Below are 25914 nucleotides of genomic sequence, written 5' to 3' on the forward strand. Positions count from 1 at the left end.
TCTATAGAGCACTTTGTGCACTGTAGAACTGTACAAAAACAACAGTGCAGGCATCCTTTGTAGCCACGCTGTTTCAGCTGTTTTTTTCTGAGCCATGGGGATAAGTGGAGATAAGCTATAAACCAGGCACGCATGCTGTGGCCCGTTACTCAACACGAGGTGCTAGGCTCTGCGTCTGGGGCAGAGGCATACCGTAGGTCCTGCCACTGATGGTGCATTTCTTGAAAGCCATGATGTTCTGCGTGAGGGTCCCCGTCTTGTCGGAGAAGATGTATTCGATCTGCCCCAGCTGCTCGTTGAGGGTGGTGGTTCTGGCCTTGGCAGGGGTGTCCTTCTCCGAGTAGTACATCTGCAGGTCCCAGTTGATGAACCTGCTCTGCCCCAGGCGAATGGCCTCCACGCTTTACAGAGACACGTCAACACAAAGAGTCACTGTATACCCTCACCTGGCAAACATGTGGGACACACTTATTTTAATGAATTTGAATGAATTTGAATATCTATTCTGATAGACCCAAAAAACAAAGATACACAATTTATATAATTTAGGTTATATCAGAATGCAAGTACTATACAAGGGGAGATGTATTAGACACTGCTCCAAACTATTGTCCCCATATCTTGAGGTAACTCTTCAGCAGGAGAATGGAGTTCCTGTTAATCAATACCGGCCTACAGCTTTCATCCTCTGTCTGTCAACATGCAAGACTTTTTTTCCCCCCTTACCACCAGAATTTACTCCACACTGTAATGATCAGTAACTTACAAGTGGTATGTTGCAGCCACATACATTGCATTGTTTTGTTTTACAAAAGCTCTTCTGGAATCTCCACTCAGCTTTTTACCGATAATGGGGACTTTCCGCCAATGTGTAGCCCCCACCTGGATGTTGTGACGGCAGTCAGAATGCGCCAGTATGCTCACCACACACCAGCTCTCAGTGGGGAGGAGAACAGAGTGATGAAGCCAGTTCAGAGATGGGGATTATTAGGAGGCCTTGACTGGTAAAGGCCAGTGGGTACACCCCTACTCTTTTCAAGAAACGCCCTGGGATTTTTAATGACCACGAAGAGTCAGGACCTCGGTTTTACGTCTCATCCGGAGGACGGTGCCATTTTACAGTACAATGTCCCCGTCACTATACTGGAGCATTAGGACCTGCAAAGACCGCAGGGTGAGCACCCTCTACTGGCCCCACTAACACCTCTTCCAGCAGCAACCTTATCTTTCCCAGGAGGTCTCCCATCCAGGTACTGTCCAAGCTCACACCTGCTGAGCTTCAGTGGGGCTGCCAGTTGTGTGTAGCAGGGCGATATGGCTGCTGGCACTTTAGCTAAAAGGTCTTTGAATTGCTAAGCAGTGTGGATAACAGAAATCATATATATGTAAAAAAAAAAACTCAAATGAGATGGATATTACACCAAAGTTCACTTCCTAGATTTTAATCCCACAGTGATCCTGAAAAGGAAATATCAGGCAGGAGGGAAAACAATGAACAGCTTGTTGCCTCACCTTACATAGAGGGAAATGGGCACCATGGTGTTCAGCACAATGATATATCCCCAGAAGCTGAGAAAACCTCTGTAGGACGAACTCTGATTCTTGCCGTCGTACAAATACCAGGCAATGCTGCCCATCTCCTCATACCAGAAAGTGTGGCCAATGGCTAGGCCAGCTGCCACCAGGATGAGGAGAATGAAGATCTGTAGAAGTCACACAAAATATAAGAACCTCATTCCTGGACAATGACAGCAGTGTCAGATTACGTTTGTTTTTCTTTTCATCGAAAAAATTGCAATTTAGTAAGGAACACCATCTTGTGATCTCCAAACACAAATATACATCATTACATTTTTATCTTAATCGTACTTGGAATAGATTGAGGTCTTAAAGCTTTTATACATCCGCAAATAACGCTGACGTTTCAAAAACATGGACTGTACTTACAGTGTAGACCATGTAGTTCATTAACTCATCTATTTTAGTCCTTTTGAATCTGGTTTTGCCGCCATTCCTCATGATTTTGGTGTCGGAGCCTGACAAAGGAAAAGGGAGAAAGCGAGGTGATGCTGGGAATGCTGCCAGTATTCTGATTTTAAAAAGCTTCCTGTCTTTTAAAACCAGGTTTTAAAAGGCCAATTTAATAATCTGATCATGAAAAGCACAAAATAATATAACATCCATTTCCACAAATCAGATTTCTCTAAGGGATTTTCTTTTCCGGGGAGTTGTTTAGGGAGATAGTAATATTATATTATTGCAAAGGAACAAGTAATAGGTTTATTCCATGTTGAAAAGAGAGGAAAGAAAACACAACGTTCCAGCTGTGGAGCCTTCTTCAGGTGTGTGATACACACATGGAATAAACCTATTACTTGTTCATTTGCAGCCTACGCATGCAATATTATATTATTATTATTTGGTTACACTCATAAAGGGCATTTCTGGACACTCCACTCAAAGCACTTTACAGGTAATGGAGACTCCCCTCCACCACTACCAATGTGCAGCCCCACCTGGATGATGCGACGGCAGCCATAGTGCGCCAGAACGCTCACCACACATCAGCTTTCAGTGGGGAGGAGAGCAGAGTGATGAAGCCAATTCATAGAGGAGGATTATTAGGAGGCCATGATTGGTAAGGGCCAATGGGAAATTTGGCCAGGACGCCAGGGTTACACCCCTATTCTTTTCAAGGAACGCCCTGGGTTTTTTAATGACCACAAAGTCAGGACCTCGGTTTTATGTCTCATCCGAAGGACGGTGCCTTTTTACAGTATAGTGTCCCCATCACTATACTGGGGCATCAGGACCCACACAGACTGCAGGGTGAGCACCCCCTGCTGGCCCCACTAACACCTCTTCCAGCAGCAACCTTAGCTTTCCCCAGGAGGTCTCCCATCCAGGTACTGGCCAGGCTCACACCTGCCGAGCTTCAGTGGGGCTGCCAGTGGTGAGTTGCAGGATGATATGGCTGCTGACACATGTAGAGCTGGACCGGGCCTTGCCTGCGTAGATGACCAAGCCGTGGCAGAACTCGGTGTTCCGGACCGTGCAGCCGCGCAGCAGCATGTTGTCCAGGTCCAGCGCGTACCTCTCCTGCCTCCACTTCATCATGCCAATGAACTTGTCCAGCCGGTTGTTCGGCTCCTCACACTCGATCATGGCTGCAAGCAAAATGAGTTTCACGCTGCTCGGGCTCAGGCCTGTTTTGAATATTTCTGCGCATTTCAAAGGCAAGCTGAGGGAGGCCTTCAACGGCTTTCCAATTTTGGAACGGGCCGTTGCTTTGGAGCGCAGACGCGGCCGGCGTAAATCGGTTCATCAGGAAAGGAGAAAGAACAGTTCAAGCGGAACCGCAACACTATTTTTATATTTCGGGGTGAGAAAGATTTGGCCCTGAGAAGTGCATTTCAAACCACAATGGAAGTCAAATGTCCACAGTAACTTGTAAAACATCCAATTTACATCACAAAAATGGACGACATTTTCAGGTACTCAAAGCGCCATATGCCATGGCCAGGCCAGGGTTTGCGACAACTTTCACAAAGTTCACCACTTTGCGCTCGATTTGGAATTTGTCAAATTTTCCTAGACCGTCAATAAATGTATTTTGTTAGATTCAATAACCGGCCTGCGAAACTGGAACTGCAGTTCCCCTTTAATTAAGGGGGAGCAGATCTCCTAGGCACTCCTTACAGAATAGATTGTCGTTGGACTGCATCGTTTCAGGAAAAAAAGGAAGAAGCAATACTGCCTGTGTGTACGTTAAGCAAGACGAACAAGAGTTTGCCGAGGTTTCTGGGAACAGAAATAGATCTACACTATTAACGCGAAACAACACGTCACACCTGTAATGCGTACCTGCTCCCTGCCTAAAGACTGCTCCAGCCACGTGCTGCTCCTAGATGCTTAGATTTAAATTGCTTTGAGATGCAGAGATATTATTTCTACGGACTACAACAATACAGTAGCCTTGATAGTAAGCTTTTGCAAAATGAAAGCAGCTTTAGGAAAATCAAGCCAGTGCAAAGTGGAATGTGGAAGAGTGCGACACCAAACTCACAAACCCTGAATCCACAAATGAACCCGAAATCAACACATTCCCTGAAACGGGACAAAGCAGCTACTAAATAAGGAATCCAAAGAAGACAAGAAAAACACGAATTCTCTTCGTTGAATGAACTAATAGATTGATTCAGTAAGCACCTCAAAGACTGTCTGACGGAAAAGAACACCTTCCAATGAGAAAACCGTGAAGAGGACAACTACACATACTTTAAGGTTAGTTATTCAAACCACATGGTAAAAAACGTGAAATAAATATCTGGCTTTCACCAAACCATCTAACATTTTTAAAAAGTCTTATCACCATTGTACATACCATCAAAATTGGCCAGTTGATGTTCTGTTTGAAGTCTTTCATGCGTTACTTTCAGGCCCATTTTAAATTTTAAATTGGTCTCTCTGCAAGAGGAAACAATATAGGAGACATTTCAATACAGTACTATTAACGGACTGCAATGAGCGGAGACTGCCTGGATAAAGCTAACCACTGCTTTTTTTTGTGCTTTTTAGTATTGATTTCTGATCCTCCAAGTCAGCCACTCTTAGTACATTATTTCAATGGGAGATGGCTGGTTGCATTTAGGCCTATACGCATTTTTACATGCATACATTTTTTTCCATCATCTCTTCGGGCAATATCTCATCATCCAGCTGTTTTCTAACTACGTTATCGAATACAAATGAAGGGTCGCTGGGGAGCCAAAGCCTATCCTGGCCAGCAACAGGTGGAAGGTGGGATACACCCTGGATGGGACACCAGTCCACCTCGGAGCACACATGGGCACAAACACGGTCTCATCGCACCAGGGCCTATTTTTTCCCAGAAGCCAATTAACAACACACCCTGGAGATGAAACCAGGGCACTCAGGGGAAACATTCATGCAAACACGGGGAACAGACAAACTCCACACGGACAGTACCCCCTGTGGAAATGAATCCGGGCCCCAGTGCCGAGAGGCACCGATGTTAACCCCTATGCTAACGTGCCATCCATAAATGAAACAATTCTTCTAAAAAAACTTCCTCTTCTAGGTGAATCTCATGCAATTATCTACTGCTTTTCATGATTGAAGTCCAGCAGCAGAGGATTTTGTGAGATGTTTCTGAAGTGAGTGGTAGTCTATTAACATAACCACCTTAATTAGACTGCCCTGACCATCCAAGCCACAGGCCCACACTTGTCTGCGCATTCCTCTCCTTGTCTGCACTCACTCCCACCAAACAGCCAGCCAGCTCCCCCTGTGCAAGTCTTAAACTTTGTCACTAACTATGTTTGTCCAAAAGGTGCCTTGTCCTGAAATACTTTCATAATCCCTTGTAAAAGGTGGAGACTGTGGCAGCAAGTCAGGAGAAAGCACTAAAGTTATTCTGTCATTAATTGATCAGAATCTTGCAAAACAAAATCAGAAGGCTGTTGCATTCCGAAGAATTTAAATTATGACAGTGTTCCAGTTCATTTACGATACATCAAAATTAAGCATTTGGCATAATGTAATATCAGTCAGTCCCTGATCCACTTTGAGATCTGAACAGTAAAGTTTAAACTCGGAACAGTATGTTTCAAGCTCATTTACTTTTTTACACGTTTGTATGACGATTTTTTAGATTAAATCAAAAACAAGAAAAAACATAAAAGGGCCTTACCCATCAAGTTCAGCTGTTTCTACATAACACAGACTGTTTGGTTCTGAACTGGATAATAACAGAATATCAGCCTAAACAGAAAAAAAAATGAAATAATATCAAAAGGTGTAATATAAAATGCAACAAAATGTTCACACATTATACAATTTTCTGGAAAGCTCAAAAGTCTGGATATGTGCTCCAAGTAAAATAATAACATATGGATCTTACAGGAATAAAGTCATTTTTCTTTAAGCGAACTACATCCCCAACTTGAATTTTCTTCCACTTAGATTCCCGGAACCTGTAACAAATGCCATCCAGAAATACATGTTAGAGCCACAAAAACATTCTAGCCAGCAGTTGGACAGACAGAATTAACAGAACTACTGCAAATAACCTTTTTGTTTCATGAATATCCACTAAAGACATGTATATAAGCATCAGACAATAATCAAGCAAATATGTTTATCACTGTCCCTTCTAATCAAAGTACAGTCTGTAATCAATCACTAAACTCTCACGTAAAAGGACTCAAGGTTTAAAGCTTATTTTGTTTGTTTTGATATTTAACTATTAGTGATACAATACAAGGGGCATCTAGAAAATAAACCTAGTAGTGTTCACTCTGTGCTCAGTGCTACAAAAAACAGAATATCAAAAAGAAATTGTACACCACCTGCCATTGAACAGGACTTCAGATTTTCTGTTGTTAATTTCTTTGTCCATCCTGTGACGGGCCTAAAAAGAAGTTTTTAACAGGAGAAATAAAGCTCACTGAAGTCATCAATGTACATTAAAATCCTGAGCTCTTTATGTTACAAAGAATATATCTACAAAACTATTCTGCCTTTGCTATTCTAAACTTCAGCAAAAGACCTTGTGGTTGTGTCTTGTACTTTCAGTACAAGACATAAAACCTACATCAAATGATGACAGATTGTCTGTATCATAGACAATCCTTCTTAACTTTTCCTTAAAGCAGGCGCGTCAAACACAAGCATTAGAGAGTGCATACCAAGTCATCCACTAAGTCTTTGATGGCTGTGATTCCCAGCACCAGCACTAAAGGCACCAGAGTAGTGTACCAAGGCAGAGTGGAGATTTCAGGAATAATCTGAAAGACAAACACAGAAGTGCAATAGAGTCCATATACTACTGCAAAAAGTCATAAAAAGTATAACTGCCCCTAAACTGTGCCATGCTTTCAATAAACATCAAGCGTCACCAGAAAGCTGTTACACCTTAGGAGTCTCAACCCAAAACCCAATATAAAGAAAATCTCAGGAGTTTGTTCTTCAACAACAAACCCTGTTTGGTGGTTTTAAGGTAGCTACGTGATCTTGGTGCCATGTTATGAGTCCCCACATTCCATCTGGGGACATGGTCTTATCTTAATCGCAAGATGTCCCAGTTGCCGCTGTCCAACATAATTTTAGGGACTGACACAGGTGTCTTGGACAGGGTCCCACATGCTGGTGGGAGGAGTGAGGACATAATCTGAGAATGGGAAATACGTTGCAATGTTTTGTCATGCTTTTCAAATTAAAATCGGTTTCCTAAAAAAAACAAAACATGATTGGTTGTTGTCTCTTTCAAACTGCTTGGAATTAGTTTCCAAAACAAAGTCAAAACCATGTCTCCCTGCAGATGCAAAGAGAATCAGAATTATCGGGCATGAATCAGGGATCTATTTATTTTTTTTTTAATATTGCTTAATTCAAAGGAAAATTCTGTTTCCAACCTATCGATCGAACAGCTCCTGTTGTCTGTGACTGTGGTACAAAACAGCCTCTACATTTCACTCCCATTGTGGCTATACCATGTGCATTTTCAGATCTTTGTGACTAACGGCACTACATAAACGTTACCCATTGTCACTGCACTTTGTTCACTTTGACCACCGTGTCAGAATAAAGAGACCTGCTGGGTGTCAGACTGACACGTCGACAGCATGCCCCGTTACTGGGCCGGACGGATTCTTCCCTCACTTCATCACCACGCTGCGGTACGAAGCCGCCAGTTAAACACCCTGTATTTGAGGGCCCAGTGGATCTGTTTGACAATGACCGTCCACGACTACACTAAGACAGTCTCCCCCATGCCTCGGCTAGAACAAGCAATGTGCAATGACCTTTCAGTTACTTACCTGTAAGATCAGCAAGCCAAGGAAGTAGAGGTTGGCAGCTCGATTGAATTGTTCAAAGAGGTTCAGGGGTAGAAACGTCAGTGCATTGTATTTGTAGGTTTTGATGGCATTCCCCTGGAATACAAAGGAAATATAATGCCGATCTTGCTCTCTTGAATTTAAAGGAAATAAAAAATATGCATTAACACAAATTCACATTCATCTCATCAGCATCTGTAAGGGTCTTATTCATATATAAAACAATAAGTTGGAATAACATCAGTCGTGGAATAAAGTTATAGGTTAAAGGTAATGAAAAACACTGAAGGGCATGAAACTCCACAGTCAGCATGACAATGTGGAAAAGGGTAGATCACTTGCACGCTTCCTGGTACCTTGTGGTAGAGAGAGACAGGGAAAAAAAAAGACACCACTCGAAAAAACCTTCCAGGTAGAAAACTATTTTAGTGAACTGGCAGAGAAACTTTGTTTAAACGGGTCAGGAAAAAGGTGTATGAACGCAAAGCAGCTGATGGGGGAAAAAAAGACTCAGTGTCAAAAAAGAAACAGTGTCAAAGACCTGCCACGCATTCCTTTGGGAAATTCCAGTTTGGCAATGTTGATGTTGTCAAGCAGGAAGTTCTATCTAATTTCTGTGAGCTCAACAACAGAGTCACCTGTAGCTAAATCGCTCTAGGGCACACATTAACATCATGGAGACAAACATGGGGGTGGAATATTTGGTTACAGATCACTTCCTCATTCATTATTTTTTTTTTTTTTTTTTTAAAAGCAAGAGAAAATTATTCAAAAGCACATGCCAAAAGACCACTATCAAATAGTACATAAACTAGAGGGAGCTATTCAAACTGTTCAGCACGTTTGACTTCTAGCAGCTCGTTGAAAAGAGGAATCTTGTCCAGCCATTTCCTAAAAGAAAGCAGCGTATCAGCTTGGACAACAAGCCTGGGCAGCTTGTTGAGGACTCCCACAATCCTCAGGGTATTCTTCCTCACTTCCTGTGATTTAGCTTCGAAGAAGGAAATGGTGCAATCGTAATTACAAAGACAGAATTAAACAAAATGCTCAATAGAAAGGGATAAGAAGCTCACATTTTAGAGAATAAAAAAACTTTTAAGATAATTTAAAATGTACACAGACAAAATCTGATCGAAAAAAATGCCAATATTAATCATCTTCATTTAGCTATGGTACCTCACAGTAGGGGCCAGATCCAGGTTTCTTTGCCATTATTATTTGAAGTAGATTTTCAATTCTTTTAAATGGTACTTTAAAGTTAAATATAACATCCAGTTTTCTAAGCCTTATATAAAGGGCACTTTATGGCACTTAAACTAACAACAGTGAGAAAGTGCAAACAAGGAACTCAAAGAATATATTATTTAGATTTCCTATTTATCACATTGAGTGTAAAAAAAATTACAGCTGTGGGAAAAAATTCCCCAAGACTCCTAATAATTTTGCATCTCCCCTTCTATGAGGGTCTAGCTACCACTGCTGATAATTGTTCATGCTTGATGGAATCAGAAGTGACAGAATTTTCTGCAGAAAGTAAATGGCTCTTAATCATTCAGTCCACTTCTTCAGAATCAGCAATGAAATACAAGCTGGAAGACACAATCGGAAATTACGCAGAAGTGCTTTTAAATCTCTGGACAGGAGCCGGTTCTTATACACAAAGGGCTGTGGGAGTATGGAACAGGGTACCTAACCATGTTGTTGAAACAGATACCCGAGCTTCTTTCAAGGAATGGCTGGATGAGATTTTCAAATGAATTACAGTAGCTACTAGCAACTAAACAATGCAGATGTGTCCAATGGTCTCCTCACTAATGCCTTCTCAAAACAGCCCAAAACAGATGAGCGATAAGCTGCATTATCACATTGTCAGTTATTGTCTTCATTGTCGCTACACAGCAGGTTTTACACATAGCTTACAGTACTTTATGTACTGAATTTTCCTGGTCATAACCGAGTTTGTTTTTGAGCATTTTTTCAAAATTCTATGCTAACAAGCCACATCTAAGAGAGGACCTTGTGTAGTTAATGAAACTGTCGAATCAGTCTTCCTTGAACTGAGAATAATGCACAGCATAGTTACGAAGAAAAGACAGAACTTACTGAATATTTACTCTGCTTTAAGCAGAGAAACGTCTTTTTCTGAAACTCTGGCAAATTGTAGAAATCTTTATCATTTGCTTTAACTTTCCAGGCGCCCACTGTAAAAAAAAAAAGAAGCAAAACAAACATTCTCTCACTTAACAGAGTGGACGCAACTCACATACATCTATATAGGAGTGGTTGTTTCGGAATGTGAAACTAATTTCTTGCCTTTTTCTACCCACAACAAATTTATAAATCTACAACAGTAAACTAAATACCTTCAGAGTTAACTTATGATGTGAGAAGTTTTAGAGATCTCCAGATTTTCGGTTTACCTGCCCAAATTATAATTTTGTGGACAAAACATTGTTGATACCTCTATCAATACACAGAAGAACAATGTGCGTTTTTCTTTAAGCAGACACTGTAAAATCATGTATTAGTTCTTCAACAGGGGTTAACAAACCACTGGTGTGCGTCCTATCGTTATAGGAATTGATTTTTCAAAAGCAATCTAAAAAAAGGCAATGTTTCTAGCATGAACAGATAGAATCATTTTTTTTAAATAGTGAAGGTTAGATAACCCTAAAAATCCTGCATCGACACATTGAGTACCTGAAAGTAAAAAAGTAAAAGGATTTTTTTTGTGTCTTCATGCTGAACACAGATAAACGTGAAGTCACCTGTAAAGTCGGACAAATCTGAATGAAATCAGCACACGAGGAGGTTAATACTCGACAACATTACATACCTATTGTCTCAGGTACAGTCTCCTGTTGTACCTGGCTATCTTCAATGTCTGTCCTCTCATCAAGTTCGTCATCTGTTTCATCATCACTGTATGGCACATATTCATCATTGGGACCCAGAGAGTCCTCAGAGTTTACCCTGTTACTGCGATTCATGGTGTCAGGAAGGGTCTTCACTGAGGGGGAGAAAGAAAGATTTAGACATTTTTCAAAACACAGAAATAAAAGAAATGTGTCTGATTTGAAAAGCTAGTGAAGTTTTGAACAGATTACCATTGTCTTTAATGAAAAATTCAAAAGGCGTTTCTGCACACATAAAATTAATGTCTTTCCTAAATTCATTAAGAAATGAAGGTGATCTCAATGTATAGAATATGTAACTGAAACCAACCCTGCAGTGTTGTGTTATCGGAAGTCATGGTCGCCGTTTCACATTGTGCTCTCTGCTATACTTACCTGCATCTGCCTGCCCGAAGAGTGACATACACAGGCTATTCAGTAAATACATGTAAAAGTAGGCAGCTCATAATCTGTGATTCCTGATAGAAAGGGACAATAGCATGTCTTACTCTTGCTTTTCTAATTTTTAGTTCACTATCCAACAACTAAAAATGCAACTGAGAATAGGAAATAATGTAAATAATTCATCTTGTCCTGGGATTAATGTTTTCGCACTGTATGTTCTGTACTCTTCTCATTGTCAGAACACTTCCTTCACAAGCTCATTGTTTTTTTTCCCCCCCTTTAGATCCTACCGAGTTGTGCAAGAAGCCCGCTATTCATGAAACACATCAATCAGATACAGGTAAAGATTACCTTTCGTATTCGGTTTCTTTCTTCTGGATGTCTGAGTCATACATTCTGGAGATTGCTTAAGCAAATACTAGCTTTGGAACAAAAAGTAACTGAACTTAACTGAACCACTGGTTTTACAGTATATTGCCACATACTGTACTTTGTTTACCTTTGAAAACAAGAAAAATGGAATTACGTAAACCCTGCAATGCTTTCCATGCTAGCAGAGTTTTGAGAACTTCAGGTTTTACAATTGTGAAATTGATGTATATCACAAAACAATTAAAATTTCTAACTGCAAAGTATTTTTATTAAATGCTTTGTTACATCTACAACTAAAAGCACCCTATTTAGCATATTTTAGGCATTTTAAACCTTCCTCAGGAAATATCTTTAATAAGAATAATTCCTTGCATTTATATATTGCCAGTCCAAAGGGGGGGTCTCAAATGTTTTATTCTCTTACATGTAAAAGTCCCAAAGCACTTTACCCAGAAGACAGTCATGCATCCAGCAGTGAAGTGCACATAGAAGACACATTGTATCCACCAAAAATCTCCACTGTACTGCACATCAAGTAGGGACACAAGACACAATTTCATCCACTGTATTGAGGGACAACATTAAGAACTGTTCAAGCCCTTAGTACTAGGTGTAGCCAGGACACTACACCCACACCTTAATACCCCTGCTCTATCATCAAGTGCCCTGGAGTCTTTTACCTTTACTTTTGGAGTACACACCTCCAGACTGAGCACAAAGCAATGACAGAAGTGAGAGTACTGAGGTTTCTCAGTCCTAAGTGTATCCAACATTTCATATTCAACATCCACGAACATTCTGCTTTCAACACCAGCAGGCACTCTGAAGGAACTGCGGCAGGTATCATGGGAGAAAGCCAACATTACGAGCGAGAACCTGCCGTCTGACAGACTACAGACCCAAGACCCCGGTCATCATCAGTCCACAGGCAACCTGGTTAGGGAAGACACTGAAACACAAAATACTAATGCCTTGATATGATAGCAGCAATCAAAACCAAAGCCCTGCTTATAACATTGCCCAACATTGGGCACTTCTATGCCGCTGGAATACATACACCAAATAACACAGGGGGTATCTTCCTTACCATATCACCAGGACACGCGCGTACAGATGGCCGACGCTGCAAATATCCAAATGCCAAGCACAAGCTGCAGAGCTGCAAGAGGCTATGAAAATTATCAAAAGTATTTTAGAAGTACAGTATGGAATTGAAAGGAATAAGTCAAGTTTTATTCCATGCTGAAAGGAGAAGAAAAACAACGTTTCGGCTGTGGAGCCTTCTTCTCTTTTCAGCAGGGAATAAACCTTTACTTGTTCCTTTACAGACTACGCATGCTGACGCAGCTCCCTGCTTGGACTACTTCAGCATATGTGAGGGCAAGTAGAGGAAATTACTGTAAGAAAATAAAACATTCAAAGCCAGAATAGGAAAACTGCTGGTGGCTTTTTTACGCAATAAAATTGGTGGTTGTATTACAAAATGTTTTCTCGTCTCCTACCCAACCAATGTTTCACTCAAAAGTCAGCTAAAACGGGTCTCTTCCTTGCTTCTTTATACTCCAGAACTCTGAAGTGGGGCAGACAGCTGTACGAAAGAAAGTCCTTGTTAAAGGACTCTTAAAACAATGTAAATGGAGTCAAAACAACACAAGGATTTTGGACAGTAACTCAACCGGTCTCCATCCTTCAGTCAACGCTAACCTGAATAAGACAGTACAAGGGTAGGTCCCCAGTTGTCTTGGGCAAAAAGGAATTATTGCAGTGGCACACACTTTCCTGTGATAAATACAGCAGTTACAAAAAGGCTGCAGTCTTAGCCCTGCTGCGTAGGCTTTAAGCATTAAAACCAAAACAGTATGGGAAGAGCCGATTTGAGCTGCTTATTATCAATAAAGCATGCAGGTGTTCCGAAGAGAAACTGCATTTTACTGCAAGTGGAAGGTAGAAATTGCATGGTTACAGCCATCACTAACACAGCTTTCCTGGAAAACAAAGCACATTCTGTGACGACGTGGGAGTTCTCAGTTTCGTGACTTTCCGAAATTTCAGGATTCAACAAAATACCAGTGAATACTGGAGTTGCCGTAGTGGTTTGCTACGCAGCTCGTCACCTTCAAAACCAACGTTAAGAGCAGGAAGACACACGGGTTGTGAAGGCCACACAGCCCTGAGACTGCCGAGGTCATGCTCGTTTTGTAGTTGCCACTTTCATGGCCTTGTTCTGGAAAACTGACAAAGAACAGCAGCAGAACAGATTCTTCTTATTCAGTCCGTTCCAAATTTTATGTTTATGTAACATTCCTACTGCCATTTGAGCCTTTCTGGACAAACGTGAAAAATGGATAGCTCACATACAGTACAGTCTCGTTACTGTATGTCTGGTTTTGATCTGACCTTCTATTACTAAGAAGTAAAATTCTACGGTGTTTCCATTTCCACTAGCCATCTGTTTTGTATTGTAAAGAGTATAGGAATATGTACAAAACTTAAGATCAGTTTCCTGATTTGGGGGCATTTGTATAAGACTTTCAAGCACTGTATTTGGAAAACAAAAAGGAAGGGTAAGCCAGGTTCTTTGTCATGCTCCCAGACTCAGAAGCACATATCTAGTGTCAATACTGGCCTGGGGCCATCAGGTATCTGTTAGTACATGGCGTCTTCCCAGAAGATCCCTCCCTCTTCAATATCAAGCAGAAAGACACAGTCAGTGCCTGACCTTTGGCCTGACGTGTGACTCGGTAAATGACACAGAGCCACTTCACCGTTTCATAGCACAACTCTTCTCTGAACTCTACAGAGAAGTAGTTTCATGACCACCACAAAACCGCACTATTCCTCTCTTCTCGTGCCTGTCTGGACACTGGAAAATTACAAATGGGCGACGGAGTGTATGGTGAAGTCACACAGTCCGCAACCTGACCAGAGGTCCTTTTAGATTGGAGATCCTTCTAACAATGAAATGAGAGGTTGATCCCAACCCTGAAAATGAAAAGGAAAGCTCAGTTTTTCTTTTTCTGCTTTTTAGCATGGGAATTGTTCCATTCACAGTTCACACGCTGCCAGACCCGCCTACTCAAACCTAACAAATTTCCACACGAATACAGACCAAGTCCAGGTTGTAGTTTTAACTGTCCCCTTCAACTTTCTTTTCAAAAGTTCTATATACAATTCCCTCAGATCACATATCATATGTTGGACACTTTCCAGAGAGATATGCAATGTTTCAATTTGCTGTTCACTAAAGAACTTGTGTAGAGTTACGAAGTGCAAATATAGTTTATATGTCTGCATTTTTTAACTTTACGCTGATCCACAGATTTTAAAACCTTAAAAGGGAATAGTATTGAAAATTTAAAGACATGCCATACTGGAAAATCTGTTTAAAAACATGCTGAGGATTGGAGAGAAATGACAGGCAGTTTGGCATTAATACGGTGAGGACAATACAGAAAGTTAATACTGAAAGGTAAAATGATTACCTTTCCCTTACACACACTGTAAAACACAGTTTACATATTTATTGTGATAAACAAATTACCTTCTGAGTGCAGTCAATTTAGTAACGAATAACTGAACCGCTGCCACTAACCAAATGAATGTGATACATAACTCTTTTAATTAAATACTGCTTAGTCACAATCCACACAATCGCAAGTAGTGCGATCACAATGACTAATATAACAAACCAGGATACTACGTCGCCTGTAATGAGTCATTTTTCACAACAGAATAAACATTTTCAAGATTTTCCACATAAAAATAAATATCATTTTGAACACAAAGGGTTCCATATAACATTAAAAAATAAAAGTTTGTTCATTCAAAATGAAAAATTGATAGTAAACACTCCAAAGCTTTTTTCTTACAAAAAGTCATCCAGTAATTGAGTGATGCCTCGTTGTCTCATCAATCATTACAATAATTCAGCTGAGAATCTATCAGACAGCAGTGTCCCTTAATCACAGTACCAGCAGATATTCCCTCAGCATCAAGCATCGCTGTTCGGTTTGTGCACTTAACTAGCTAAATGCCCCCTGAGCCCGTGACTGACCACAACCTGGATATTTAGTTCTGCAAGACTGGCAGGTGAGGGGAGCTAAAGGTCGACTGCCTGCAGCCTGCAGCCAGCAGGGGACATGACGAGACATGATGGGAAATTCCCCCTGCAAGACTCAGCACTGCCAGCAGGGGGAGCCACGTTCACCTGCCGCTGGTCTCCTTCTCAGTCCAGCTCTGTTCCGATTAGGATTCGTAGGGGCAGGTCCTGTTTTACTGGTTCACAAGCCTCTTTCAATTAGAAGTATCTGTAGAGGAAACTGCAAAGCAAGTTTTTTTTCCCCATCCATTGACGCGTCATGACAGGAATGCCATCGAGGCACTTGAAACCACATCTAAATGTATAAAAGAGCTGTGTGATGCATGCGGCCTCATTAAAAAATACAACCTGAAACCTGAGGACAAATAGATCCTGTTCAACGCTTGCTTTACAGGCTTAATCAAAGCTCATTAACCTGCTAGTGAGGCCGGTCCCCTGACAACTCCAAATTTCTCCCACACCTAATCCACCTCCATTCAGACGACATCTTTTTACCCCTAAACATAATCTATGGGTGGAGAAGCCTGAAACAGCTGCTCATATCCCTTTGATCCCCGACTGCACATTCCTTCCTCAGCTTGAGCTCAATCCCCTAATTGTCCCGCCAGAGCCCATCCTTCCTCTTCTGCCTGGTCCTCCAGCAACCAAAGACAGCTGCCAGGCACTCAAATATGAGAAAGAGAGGATCTTCCAATACCGCACTCTGACCCCCTTCTTCTGTTCCATGTGCTGGGTGGTCCACAAAGCAGGGATCATTTTATGTAGGATCTTCACTTGACAAGAGTTGTCAAAGAAGAGGAGGCCACGTCTGGAACTTAGTTACTAGTTACTTCAAGGATCTCATCCAGAAAGAAGCCAGGGTATCGTCAGGGCTGGATTTTGGCGTTCGTAGGCCCTGGGCACTTTCACAAACCACGCGATTGATGGAGCGAGTCGAGCGACCATCACTTCGCTACTTCTCGTTTCTAGAACAGCCGCTAGAGAGCGTAGGATTATCGATTTGGAGCACCTAGAGTCGATCGCAAGCGAGTTGTTTCAGGACGTTTTTAGTTAGTCACTAGTGTTTCCCTCCTTCGTAGGCCCTAATACTTTTGTAGGCCCTAGGTACTGTGCCTACAGCGCCTAATGGGAAATCCAGCACTGGGTATCGGCTTCAACAACATGGCCGAGAAGCTTGTTATACACTCCTGCAACCCTTCAAGACAGCTGAGGGAGCAGGTCAACCAGTCTGTCGAGTAGTGACGGACAGCTGAAAGGAGAACTACATCCAAAGTGTTGTTGCAGAGCCTAAGCAAAAACATTCATCCACCATCAGAGAGCTGCTTCATCCTGCAACCGGGAGCCCATCCTGGAAACACAAACCACAAAGCAGGACCACGCCCTGAACTGGCATCACAGGATGTACATATACACACGGACATGACTTAAACTAACACACTTTGCTTTCACAGGAACAAGAGAGGTAACCGGAGCAGCCAGTAAACACCACACAGATCGTAACCCAGGACCCAAGAGCTATGAGGCAGCAGTGCCAACCGTCACACAAAGCATAAACAGTAGAAGAGAGGGTCTGGACCACAGTAAACATGTAGACTTTTAACAGATGTGCTATATTTGACCGAATTGATCAATTGATCAGACACTAAAATGTACTTATATGTCCATGAGAATCTAAGAGTTGATCAGACTGAAGCCACCTGGATTTAAAAAGTCCGAAATTAAACTAAGAACATGTGAAAATGTAAAACGTCTATATTTCACGACATCCGGAACCAAAATAATTTATAAAAGCATAATTATTTAAAAAAAATAAAAAATGTATTTGAATCCAATTAAATCAGAACTGATTTTGATAAACATATGTACAGTGCCTTGCAAAAGTATTCACCCCCCTTGGACTTTTTCACACTTTATTGTGTTGCAGTGTGGAACCATGATGTATTTAACGGAGACTTTTTGCCACACATCAACACAAAGCACTCTATAATGTCAAAGTGAAACAAAAAATAATTGAATGCATAAGTATTCACCCCCCAGAGTTAATACTTGGTAGGACCACCTTTTGCAGCCATTACAGCTGTGTGTCTCTATCAGCGTTGCACATCTTGACACTGGAATTTTTGCCCATTCTTCTTGGCAAAATTGATCAAGCTCCAAGCTGGTTGGGGACTGTTTGTGAACAGCAATTTTTAAGTCATTCCACAGATGCTCGATGGGATTGAGGCCTGGGCTTTGACTGGGACACTCCAGAACATTAACCTTTTTGGTTTTAAGCCACTCCAGTGTGGCTTTTGCTGTATGTTTCGGGTCATTGTCCTGTTGGAAGATGAATCGTCTTCCAAATCCCTATGCTCTTGCGGATTGCAGGACATTTTCCTCCAGGATTTTTTCTGTACTTAGCTCCACCCATGTTTCCTTCTATCTTTATTAGTTTTCCAGTCCCTGCCGCAGAGAAGCATCCCCAAAGCATGATGCTGCCACCACCATGCTTCACTGTAGCGAGGGTGTTCTCAGTGCGATGTGCCATTAAGTTCAATTGTGGCCTCATCGGACCATATAATCTTCCTCCAAATTGTTGAGTCTCTCACATGCCTTTGGGCAAACTCCAGCCGAGATGTGATACGAGTTTTTTTTCCCCAACAAAGGCTTTCTTCTTGCCACCCTTCCATACAAGACAGATTTATGAAGTGTGCATGCTATTGTTGTCTCATGCACAGTTTCTCCCATCTCTGTCATGGAGGACTGTAACTCCTTTAGAGTTGCCGTGGGCCTCTTGGTGGCCTCCCTTAATACGGCTCTTCATGCCCGGACACTCAGTTTTGAAGGACAGCCAGTTCTGGGCAGATTCACACTTGTTCCATATTTTCTCACCTTTTTAATGATGGACTTCACTGTGCTTCGAGGTATATTCAATGTCTTGGAAATTTTCTTATACCCTTGCCCTGACTGGTATTTTTCAAGAAGCTTGTCTCGGATCTGCTTGGAATGTTCCTTGGTCTTCATGATGTAGGGTTTCCTTGGAAAAGTGGGGAAGCTCCCAGACACAGGTGTATTTATTCTGAAATCATGTGAAACACCTCAACTCCACACAGGTGGACTCCAGTCAAGTAATTCTGTGACTTGGAGAAGAGAGTTGGTTACTTCAGAGGTAATTTAGGTGTGTCAAAGCAAGGGGATGAATACTCATGCATTCAAGTATTTTCTATTTTTTTATTTTTAAGTAATTTAGTAAAATGTCTGGATTTTTTTCACTTCAACATTACACAGTACTTTGTGTTGATGAGCGGCAAAAATTCTCAGTTAAATACATCCTGGTTCCATGTTGTAACAATAAAATGCAAAAAAGTCCAAAGGGGGGGGTGAATACTTTTGCAAGGCACTGTAAATATACAAGCAATCCACACAATAATAAATAAAAGGTTTCTGTGCATTTGCCTTTGTGTGGTATAAAGTAGCTCTACTACTAGAGTAGCTCTCTAAACTGCCTATCTGAGACTGGTATTTCTGGGATCATCACTTTCTGAAAGGCTTTAACATTCATTGTTTACAGAGGTACAATGAAATTGCAACATAGATTTTCATATACAGAGTTATGGGAACAAACTCAGTTCCTCCTCCTTGTTTCATACAGAACATGCTATATTTGGCTGAACTATTGTTCTGCAGGAATGCTGCTGAAAATGATCAATGAAAGCTTATACAGTACAATAATTTTGCACGCCCCACTTTTCATTTTTTTATTAGTTAAAAAAGTTTCAAAAATCCAATAGATTTCGTTCCACTTCACAATTGTGTCCCACTTGTTGGTGATTCTTCACATAAAATAAAAAATTTATATCTTTATGTTTGAAGCCTGAAATGTGGCAAAAGGTTGAACAGTTCAAGGGGGCCGAATACTTTCGCAAGGCACTGTAGGTGATTAAGCGCCAGACATCGGCCTATAATCTATAATGGAGGATCTAAAAAGAGTCCATTTCTTCTGCAATGGTGTGGAAGCTTAGAGGATCTATACAGAAATTCTTTCTTCTAATCAAATTGCTTTCCATTCTTAACATATGCTTTCCTGGGTATTTCATCTTCAAGTGCTAAAATTTTACACAAGTCTGTCGAAGACCCAGACATTCAACTCGGGGCATCGGGATCCAAAACCTTGCTTTGTGCAAACAATTCCCATTTAAGTAGAAAAACTACAAGGGGTGGACATCGTGCTGTCGTAATTTCACCACAGACGGCCTTAGAAAGCGTCATTTGAACCACAAAATGAGACTTTGAAACAGAAGACAATGTAGAAAGGTGCCCACTTACACCCCAGCCACACCCCAGGCTGAAAGGCCTGGACCATTACCTCAGTGTAGAGCATCCGCATTCCACTAGCTCAGCACCATCCACGTTTTGCAACGAAACCTCCACCAAAGCTTTCTTTTCCTTAGTCTTGTCCAGTATAACTGCTCCAGCAGGAAGTGAAACCTCCGCCCTTTTAAAGCTTGCCGTAAGAACAGTTTCACCGTCAACATGTGTTTTCTCTGGCGCTTTGCTTTCTGTAGCGACCAGCCACCAAGCAATTTAGTTTTCTAAAAAGATGAGAACTATATCTCTACATGCTCTTGTACTTGGTAACATTTGCATTAACCCAAAACATTAAAGCCCAGCTTCCACTCTGCTGCGACATTAAAGCCAGCATTTCTTGTTGTAAAAAGCTGGTAAGATTATTCCGGTTTTGAAACTGAAGCCAGTGTAAGGTTTTCTGTGAGTCTCTTACAGCAGGCCTATATTCCACCAGTGTGGGACTTGCTGAATGCCTGTGGTTCCCAATCTTGGTCTGATGACCCACACACCTGCTGGTTTTTGTTCCAGACAAGCCCTCAGATCCACAATCAAACCCTCCGTTAACTTACTACTGATATGATCAATGTGAACTGTTTGTTCCCAGCTCTTACACATGTTGGAGCTTTGACTGTTGTATTTTGTAAGTGAAGTAAAACCCCCAGTATGTGACCGAATGCTGAATGTGAACTGAAAACAAAACGCAAACATTCCAATGAACACCAGCAGGTGTGTGTGTGGGGGATCAGCAGGACTAGGACTGGGAACCACTGCTGTAGGGGAAGCAGGACTGGGAAAGGGGTAAAGGCAGAGAATCTCCCCGACTGCTCCACTTTGCCACATTGTCACATTCCAGTCAAACCGGTTTAACCTTCTTCTGCTTGTGAAGCATACAAACAAAGTCAAACGAGGAGGGACAGAGAGATGAAGTGAAAACTTAAAAAACAAAACTTACTCAAATGCACAACGCAAATGGAGGGGATAAAATGACATTTTCAGGTGCTGTCGCAATGGAGGTCCTAGAGACACAGGAAGTTCTCTGTTCCTTTGTTAAGGAAAAAAAAACCAAGAGGCAGGATGTTTGGTTGAGAGGCAATGAAGCTATATTCGTTACTTCTTCAACGTGCGATGTTTCGCCATGTCGCTGTTTTTGTATCGGTGCCTGGGCTTAACCTCGTCACGACCTGAGCAATCGGCAAGTACAATGCTCTCGCTCCAGCACCACAGACATGCTACACGTTGGAGAAGCAGGAAAGAAGCCAACCCAAAATAACGAAACGAAAGTAGAAGAAATATCACAACGAAGTGCATCTTTAATCTCTCGCCTTGGCTACTCCATTGTGATGTTTTTTTTACATACTGAAAATTCTTTCCATTTCTGCCTAAAGCAACAGGAGAGACTTGAAGAATGCAGACACCACCCTTCCTCACCTCATGTCTGATATGCATGACATTCTAAAAGAAGCTGCTGGTTCCAAGTGATTTGAATTCATCATTACGCAGCACTACATCAGACCCCATCAGAGAGGAAGGGTTGATTTTAACAGCACTTAACAGGGTAAAACTTACCTTTTTCCCCATACCAGCTGAAAGATTTGTAACTTGGAGCTTTAAGATAAGTTTTGAAATGCCTTGTGCATCGTACTGTCGGAGCCTGAATATTCTGAAAATTGTCTTTCAAATGCGTACAAAAAGTGAAACACAGACATCTTGTCATGTGGTATAAGACTTTAGCTGTAACATTTCAGTAATTATGAATTCTGGATTCATTCTGATTGCTCATGTCAATTAATAGCTTATCGTCACACAATGCTGATTACTGACAAATATATATTTTTTTAATTCTGAATTCAATGGCACGAGCATCACCTAATTGATAATTATCCTTTAGATAATGTCTTTTTGATATGCAAGGGATATCAGATTTTTTCCAAAAGATAAGCGTTTTAGGTTTCAGTTCCTTCTGGCAGGCAGAAAGGCTGATTAATTCATGAGGTCTCACTTCTATTAAAAAAGTTTGCTATTGTTCAGCTAATTCCAACACTCATTGTACTGGAACCAGGAAAGGTTCAAGCATTCGGGTGGAAAGGTCACCGCTGAGGTGAGCGCTAACGTCAGAAGAGATTGTCACTGGAAACGAAGCTTTGTTTATTTCAGTTTTTAGGTAAAGCACAGCAAATATGAGAGCATGCTGTATATACAGTACCTCACCATGTTTATTAAAAAAAAAACTTCTCAACACATTTTTACTTTTGCAACACATGGAAAGTGGTGGGTGAAGAGAAAAGGAGAATTATTACACAGTTATTCTGACCTGTCTCACATACAGTTTGACTGCCACTTGAAATGTGCTCTAGAGCAGCATGTTGCCATCTCAGTCAGTTCTTACAGACAGCTACCAAATCCCAGGTGTTCAGTCCTGTGAAAAAGCATCTGCCCCTTTCCAGAGTTTCTGACGTCTTGTGTACTTTCGCCACTGAATGTCATCAGAGCTTCATGTGGGTTCAAGTGACATACATACTGTATGTCACTTCTCATACATACTGAGAAGACTCTGAGTGAACAAATAACACCACAGCTTGGTGCTCGTTTCATTTACGTCATAAAGTCATCCAGCATCTGTGTGAAAGAGGTCACTAAATGCATCTACAGACAGATGTATATCACCCATAGATACTCCCACCTGTATTTAATACAAACAACATCATGAACATTCTGTCAGTTTCATACCATTTCCAAGCACCTTTTATCAGTGTGCTTCAAAATAAAAGAACGTGAGTCCACATTCCTCTCAACTATCAAACTCTCAGCGAATACCAGTCAGAAACAGGGATGGGTTTCACATTTAGTCTATATGCTTTAATTTTCAAATTAGGGATTTACAGTCTAAGAATGAATGCAGATAAGCCACTTGCACATCAAGCTGCTCTTTAAGCTGGTAAAGATCTCCCAATACTCTCTGATAAACAGTGGCCAGAGAAACAGCAGTACAGGACTGCACAAAATTCAACTTGTGTATCACCATAACTTCATACTAATCCATATCAAGGGTTAGGAGCCTATCCCGGAACCACAGAGTGCACAGCAGTACTAAACCACTGACAGGACACCAGCTCAGGGCTCAGAAGCACGCACAGTCAATTAAGAGACACTAATTAATATGGACACCTTTACTTTGGAAGGCGTAAAGAGACCAGACTGCTTTAACAACCTCAAGCAGAGTGACTTTTAACTGTAAAAACCGATGTGAAAGTAAGAACTTAAGACATGTGTACACATATTTCAAAATCACTTACTGTACATATCTTCCAGTCCAAATATTCCAAATCAATCAGCACTGCAGATAAAGTATGAGCAGGCAGACATAAATCACCTCCATACCCTGCTAACCTCACTCAGATGGAAGTGAAGTAAACCAAGGCAAAGCACAATCATACCCATATAATTATAAACCTTTCAGCCCTTTCGTGTCTATTGAAATTGTCTAGTAATTGCATAAGATGTTAATAGTGATATGGGTTTATAATTAACTTAGCTTTATGTAGTTTGCCTTTAACGGCAATCGTCTCAAAGCACTTTGCAAAACATAAATTCACTTTGCACAAAAATAACATTCTTTTTCAATTGTATATTTTATTATCAGAGATTCGAGTAGGGAGCTGTGTCAGCATGCGTGAGCTGCAGAAGAGTGGGTAAAGGTTTATTCCATGGTGAGAGGAAAAGCAAAGAGACACAATGTTTCAGCCGTGGAGCCTTTGTCAGGTGTCAGATGGAATGAACCTTCAACTGTTCCTCTGCATTTGACTATAAAGTGAATAACGTAAAAAGTACCCAGACTTTGCCTGATAAATCTAACGAATTAAAGATTGATAAAGCCCCGTGAAATATGCATTAAAGGTTAAAAATAAATGCTTTGTTTTAATAAAAAAGAATGGACTTAACTTGTTTAAGTGAACCAGAACAACGTTCCTGCTGGAACAGGTGTTAGTGGGGCCAGTAGGGGGCACTCACCCTACAGTCTGTGTGGTTCCTAATGCCCCAGTATAGTGATGGGGAAATACCAAACTATTGCTGCTCTTGGCAAAATGACAATTTCACCCCCATCATGATCAAGGTCAAAAAACAAAATGCCACCAGAGGTGAAGTGCAAGAGAAGTGTTAGTACACAAGAATACATTTTAAAGGCCAACTAATAATGTGACTCCTTAACAAACCTGATGCTGCCTCTAACACACTGAAGAGTGCAGGACAGCAGCTTCTTTAATGCACCTGTGTAGGACATTCTACACAAATTTGAATCGTGTCGAGGTGACTTAAACAGCCGGACCAAAATTGACTTCAGCTAGTAGTGGTTCTTCGAAATTCCCTTCATTTATTAATTCCCTCTCCTCCAGTAAAAACACCTTGCAATGTTTTATCCCATCTCACATTCCTTGTACAGAAGAAACAAAATGCTGTTAATGTGTAACTTTTCTCAGCAGAATCTAATTTTAACAGTGCAGAGAAACACCTCTGAATGATCTACTGCTAATTTCCTAGGATTTCACATTAATTTGCCAAAGCATATTTCCATAATTCCTCTGTAAGTCACTAACAGTTACTAAAGAGGTGATAAATGCATTCTAAATGCTATAGAAAAACATTTAATGAAGCTCTAAGTATTTTTTTACAACAATCATCAGTATATCATAAAAAGCTTTTATGGATCAGCTTAAAAACTGAGGTTCATCACAATTTTCCCAATTTGCTACAAAGTGACATTCATTTAATGAAAAGTCTTGTTAATCCAAAATTCTAGAACATTCATGAGTTTTCATTTACATTTCATTACCTTTGAGTGTGCTCACTCTTGTACAGATTGTACACAGGAGTGTAGAAACTTTCCTTTAAAATTCATTTTCATACAAAGATTTTTTTCTTCACTGTACATGTTGAACTGGAAGATAAACTCGTACACAGGAGCTCTAAAATCATGTGTAAATCCAGTGTACAAATACATACTTGATTTCACACCCTTACGGATCCAGGCGCAATCGAAAACAAAAAAAATCGGACTGAACCGGGAAAACAAGTTGTTTTTGTGGCCGAGGACCCCTCCTACATGAACTGAAGAAGAAGAGGGAGTCAAAGCAAGAAATCTCAAAGGAAGACGACTCGGATAACTGCCTGCTTTGAAACCAGAGCACAAGGATTCACAAAAGGTAAACCGCCCACCTCTAAAACAATGCTCAAAACAGTTACTCTGTCCTGTAAGGAGAGCAGGGAGAACGACCAGGCAGTACTGGATCTCCCCGTTCTCACTACGATCTGCTATTGTCATTCTGCACCAGGGAGTGTCCAACAGTTTGGGTCTCACCCACTGGCACCCACTGATGAAAGCACAAAGTTTTTTTTTCTAAAAAAACAAATGTTTTATTTTAGCCCAAATCCACTAAAAATACCTCAGCTGACAACTGCTGCTAACCTGCAGCTCTAACCTAAGTCTTCTCAAATAGTTCAAGTAGGGAGCTGTGTCAGCGTGCGTAGGCTGCCAAAGAACAAGTAAAGGTTTAATCAATGCTGAAAAAAAGAAGAAAATAAACATTTCAGCTGTGGAGCCTTCTTCGGGTGTGTAAGTTACCTCAAGCTTTGCTCAGAAGGCATTTCACATTCACAGGTTCTTTGGGGATCAGATATTGTAACATACAGTATTAAACAGCACCTCTAAATGAGGTTAAAAGTCCAAAGTTAAAAGGTAAATCTTAAATTGCAACAGAAATCTGTACTTTTGTACATAAGACTTTATGCATTGCAGGACTGTGGGGATCTTAGAGACCCTTCTTATGAATCCTTTCCTCTCAGTCACCACAATCCTCATCATTGTGTTTTACATGGTATACTGTATATGATGTACATGGAGGCACAGTGGTTTGCATTGCAGAGACAGCAATACAAAATCAGAAAATGAGGCCCCTATTAATAA

The 25914-nt window shown here is 41.0% G+C and overlaps 1 protein-coding gene across 3 annotated transcripts in view; it reads right to left on the reverse strand.

Annotated features, from left to right (window-relative positions):
- The window catches only part of atp8b1 (ATPase phospholipid transporting 8B1), a 53168-nt gene that overhangs the window by 13873 nt on the left and 13381 nt on the right, over window positions 1–25914 (reverse strand). Inside the window, exons 1-13 of one of the 3 annotated variants that reach the window (XM_088630383.1) lie at window positions 23249–23400; window positions 10696–10869; window positions 9963–10060; window positions 7842–7955; window positions 6711–6809; window positions 6372–6433; window positions 5924–5996; window positions 5714–5784; window positions 4385–4467; window positions 3009–3167; window positions 1948–2036; window positions 1513–1703; window positions 193–401 (exon numbers count right to left, since the gene is read on the reverse strand). In XM_088630383.1, coding sequence (XP_088486509.1) covers window positions 193–401; window positions 1513–1703; window positions 1948–2036; window positions 3009–3167; window positions 4385–4467; window positions 5714–5784; window positions 5924–5996; window positions 6372–6433; window positions 6711–6809; window positions 7842–7955; window positions 9963–10060; window positions 10696–10869; window positions 23249–23255 — 1429 coding nt within the window. In that variant the 5' untranslated portion in view covers window positions 23256–23400. Of the gene's footprint in view, window positions 1–192; window positions 402–1512; window positions 1704–1947; window positions 2037–3008; window positions 3168–4384; window positions 4468–5713; window positions 5785–5923; window positions 5997–6371; window positions 6434–6710; window positions 6810–7841; window positions 7956–9962; window positions 10061–10695; window positions 10870–11149; window positions 11279–23248; window positions 23401–25914 lie in introns of those variants that run through there. The other 2 variants (XM_088630382.1, XM_088630385.1) reach the window with 2 other exon arrangements.

Source organism: Lepisosteus platostomus, chromosome 4, assembly GCF_059453375.1.
Source record: "Lepisosteus platostomus isolate fLepPlt1 chromosome 4, fLepPlt1.hap1, whole genome shotgun sequence".
NCBI lineage: Eukaryota > Metazoa > Chordata > Actinopteri > Semionotiformes > Lepisosteidae > Lepisosteus > Lepisosteus platostomus.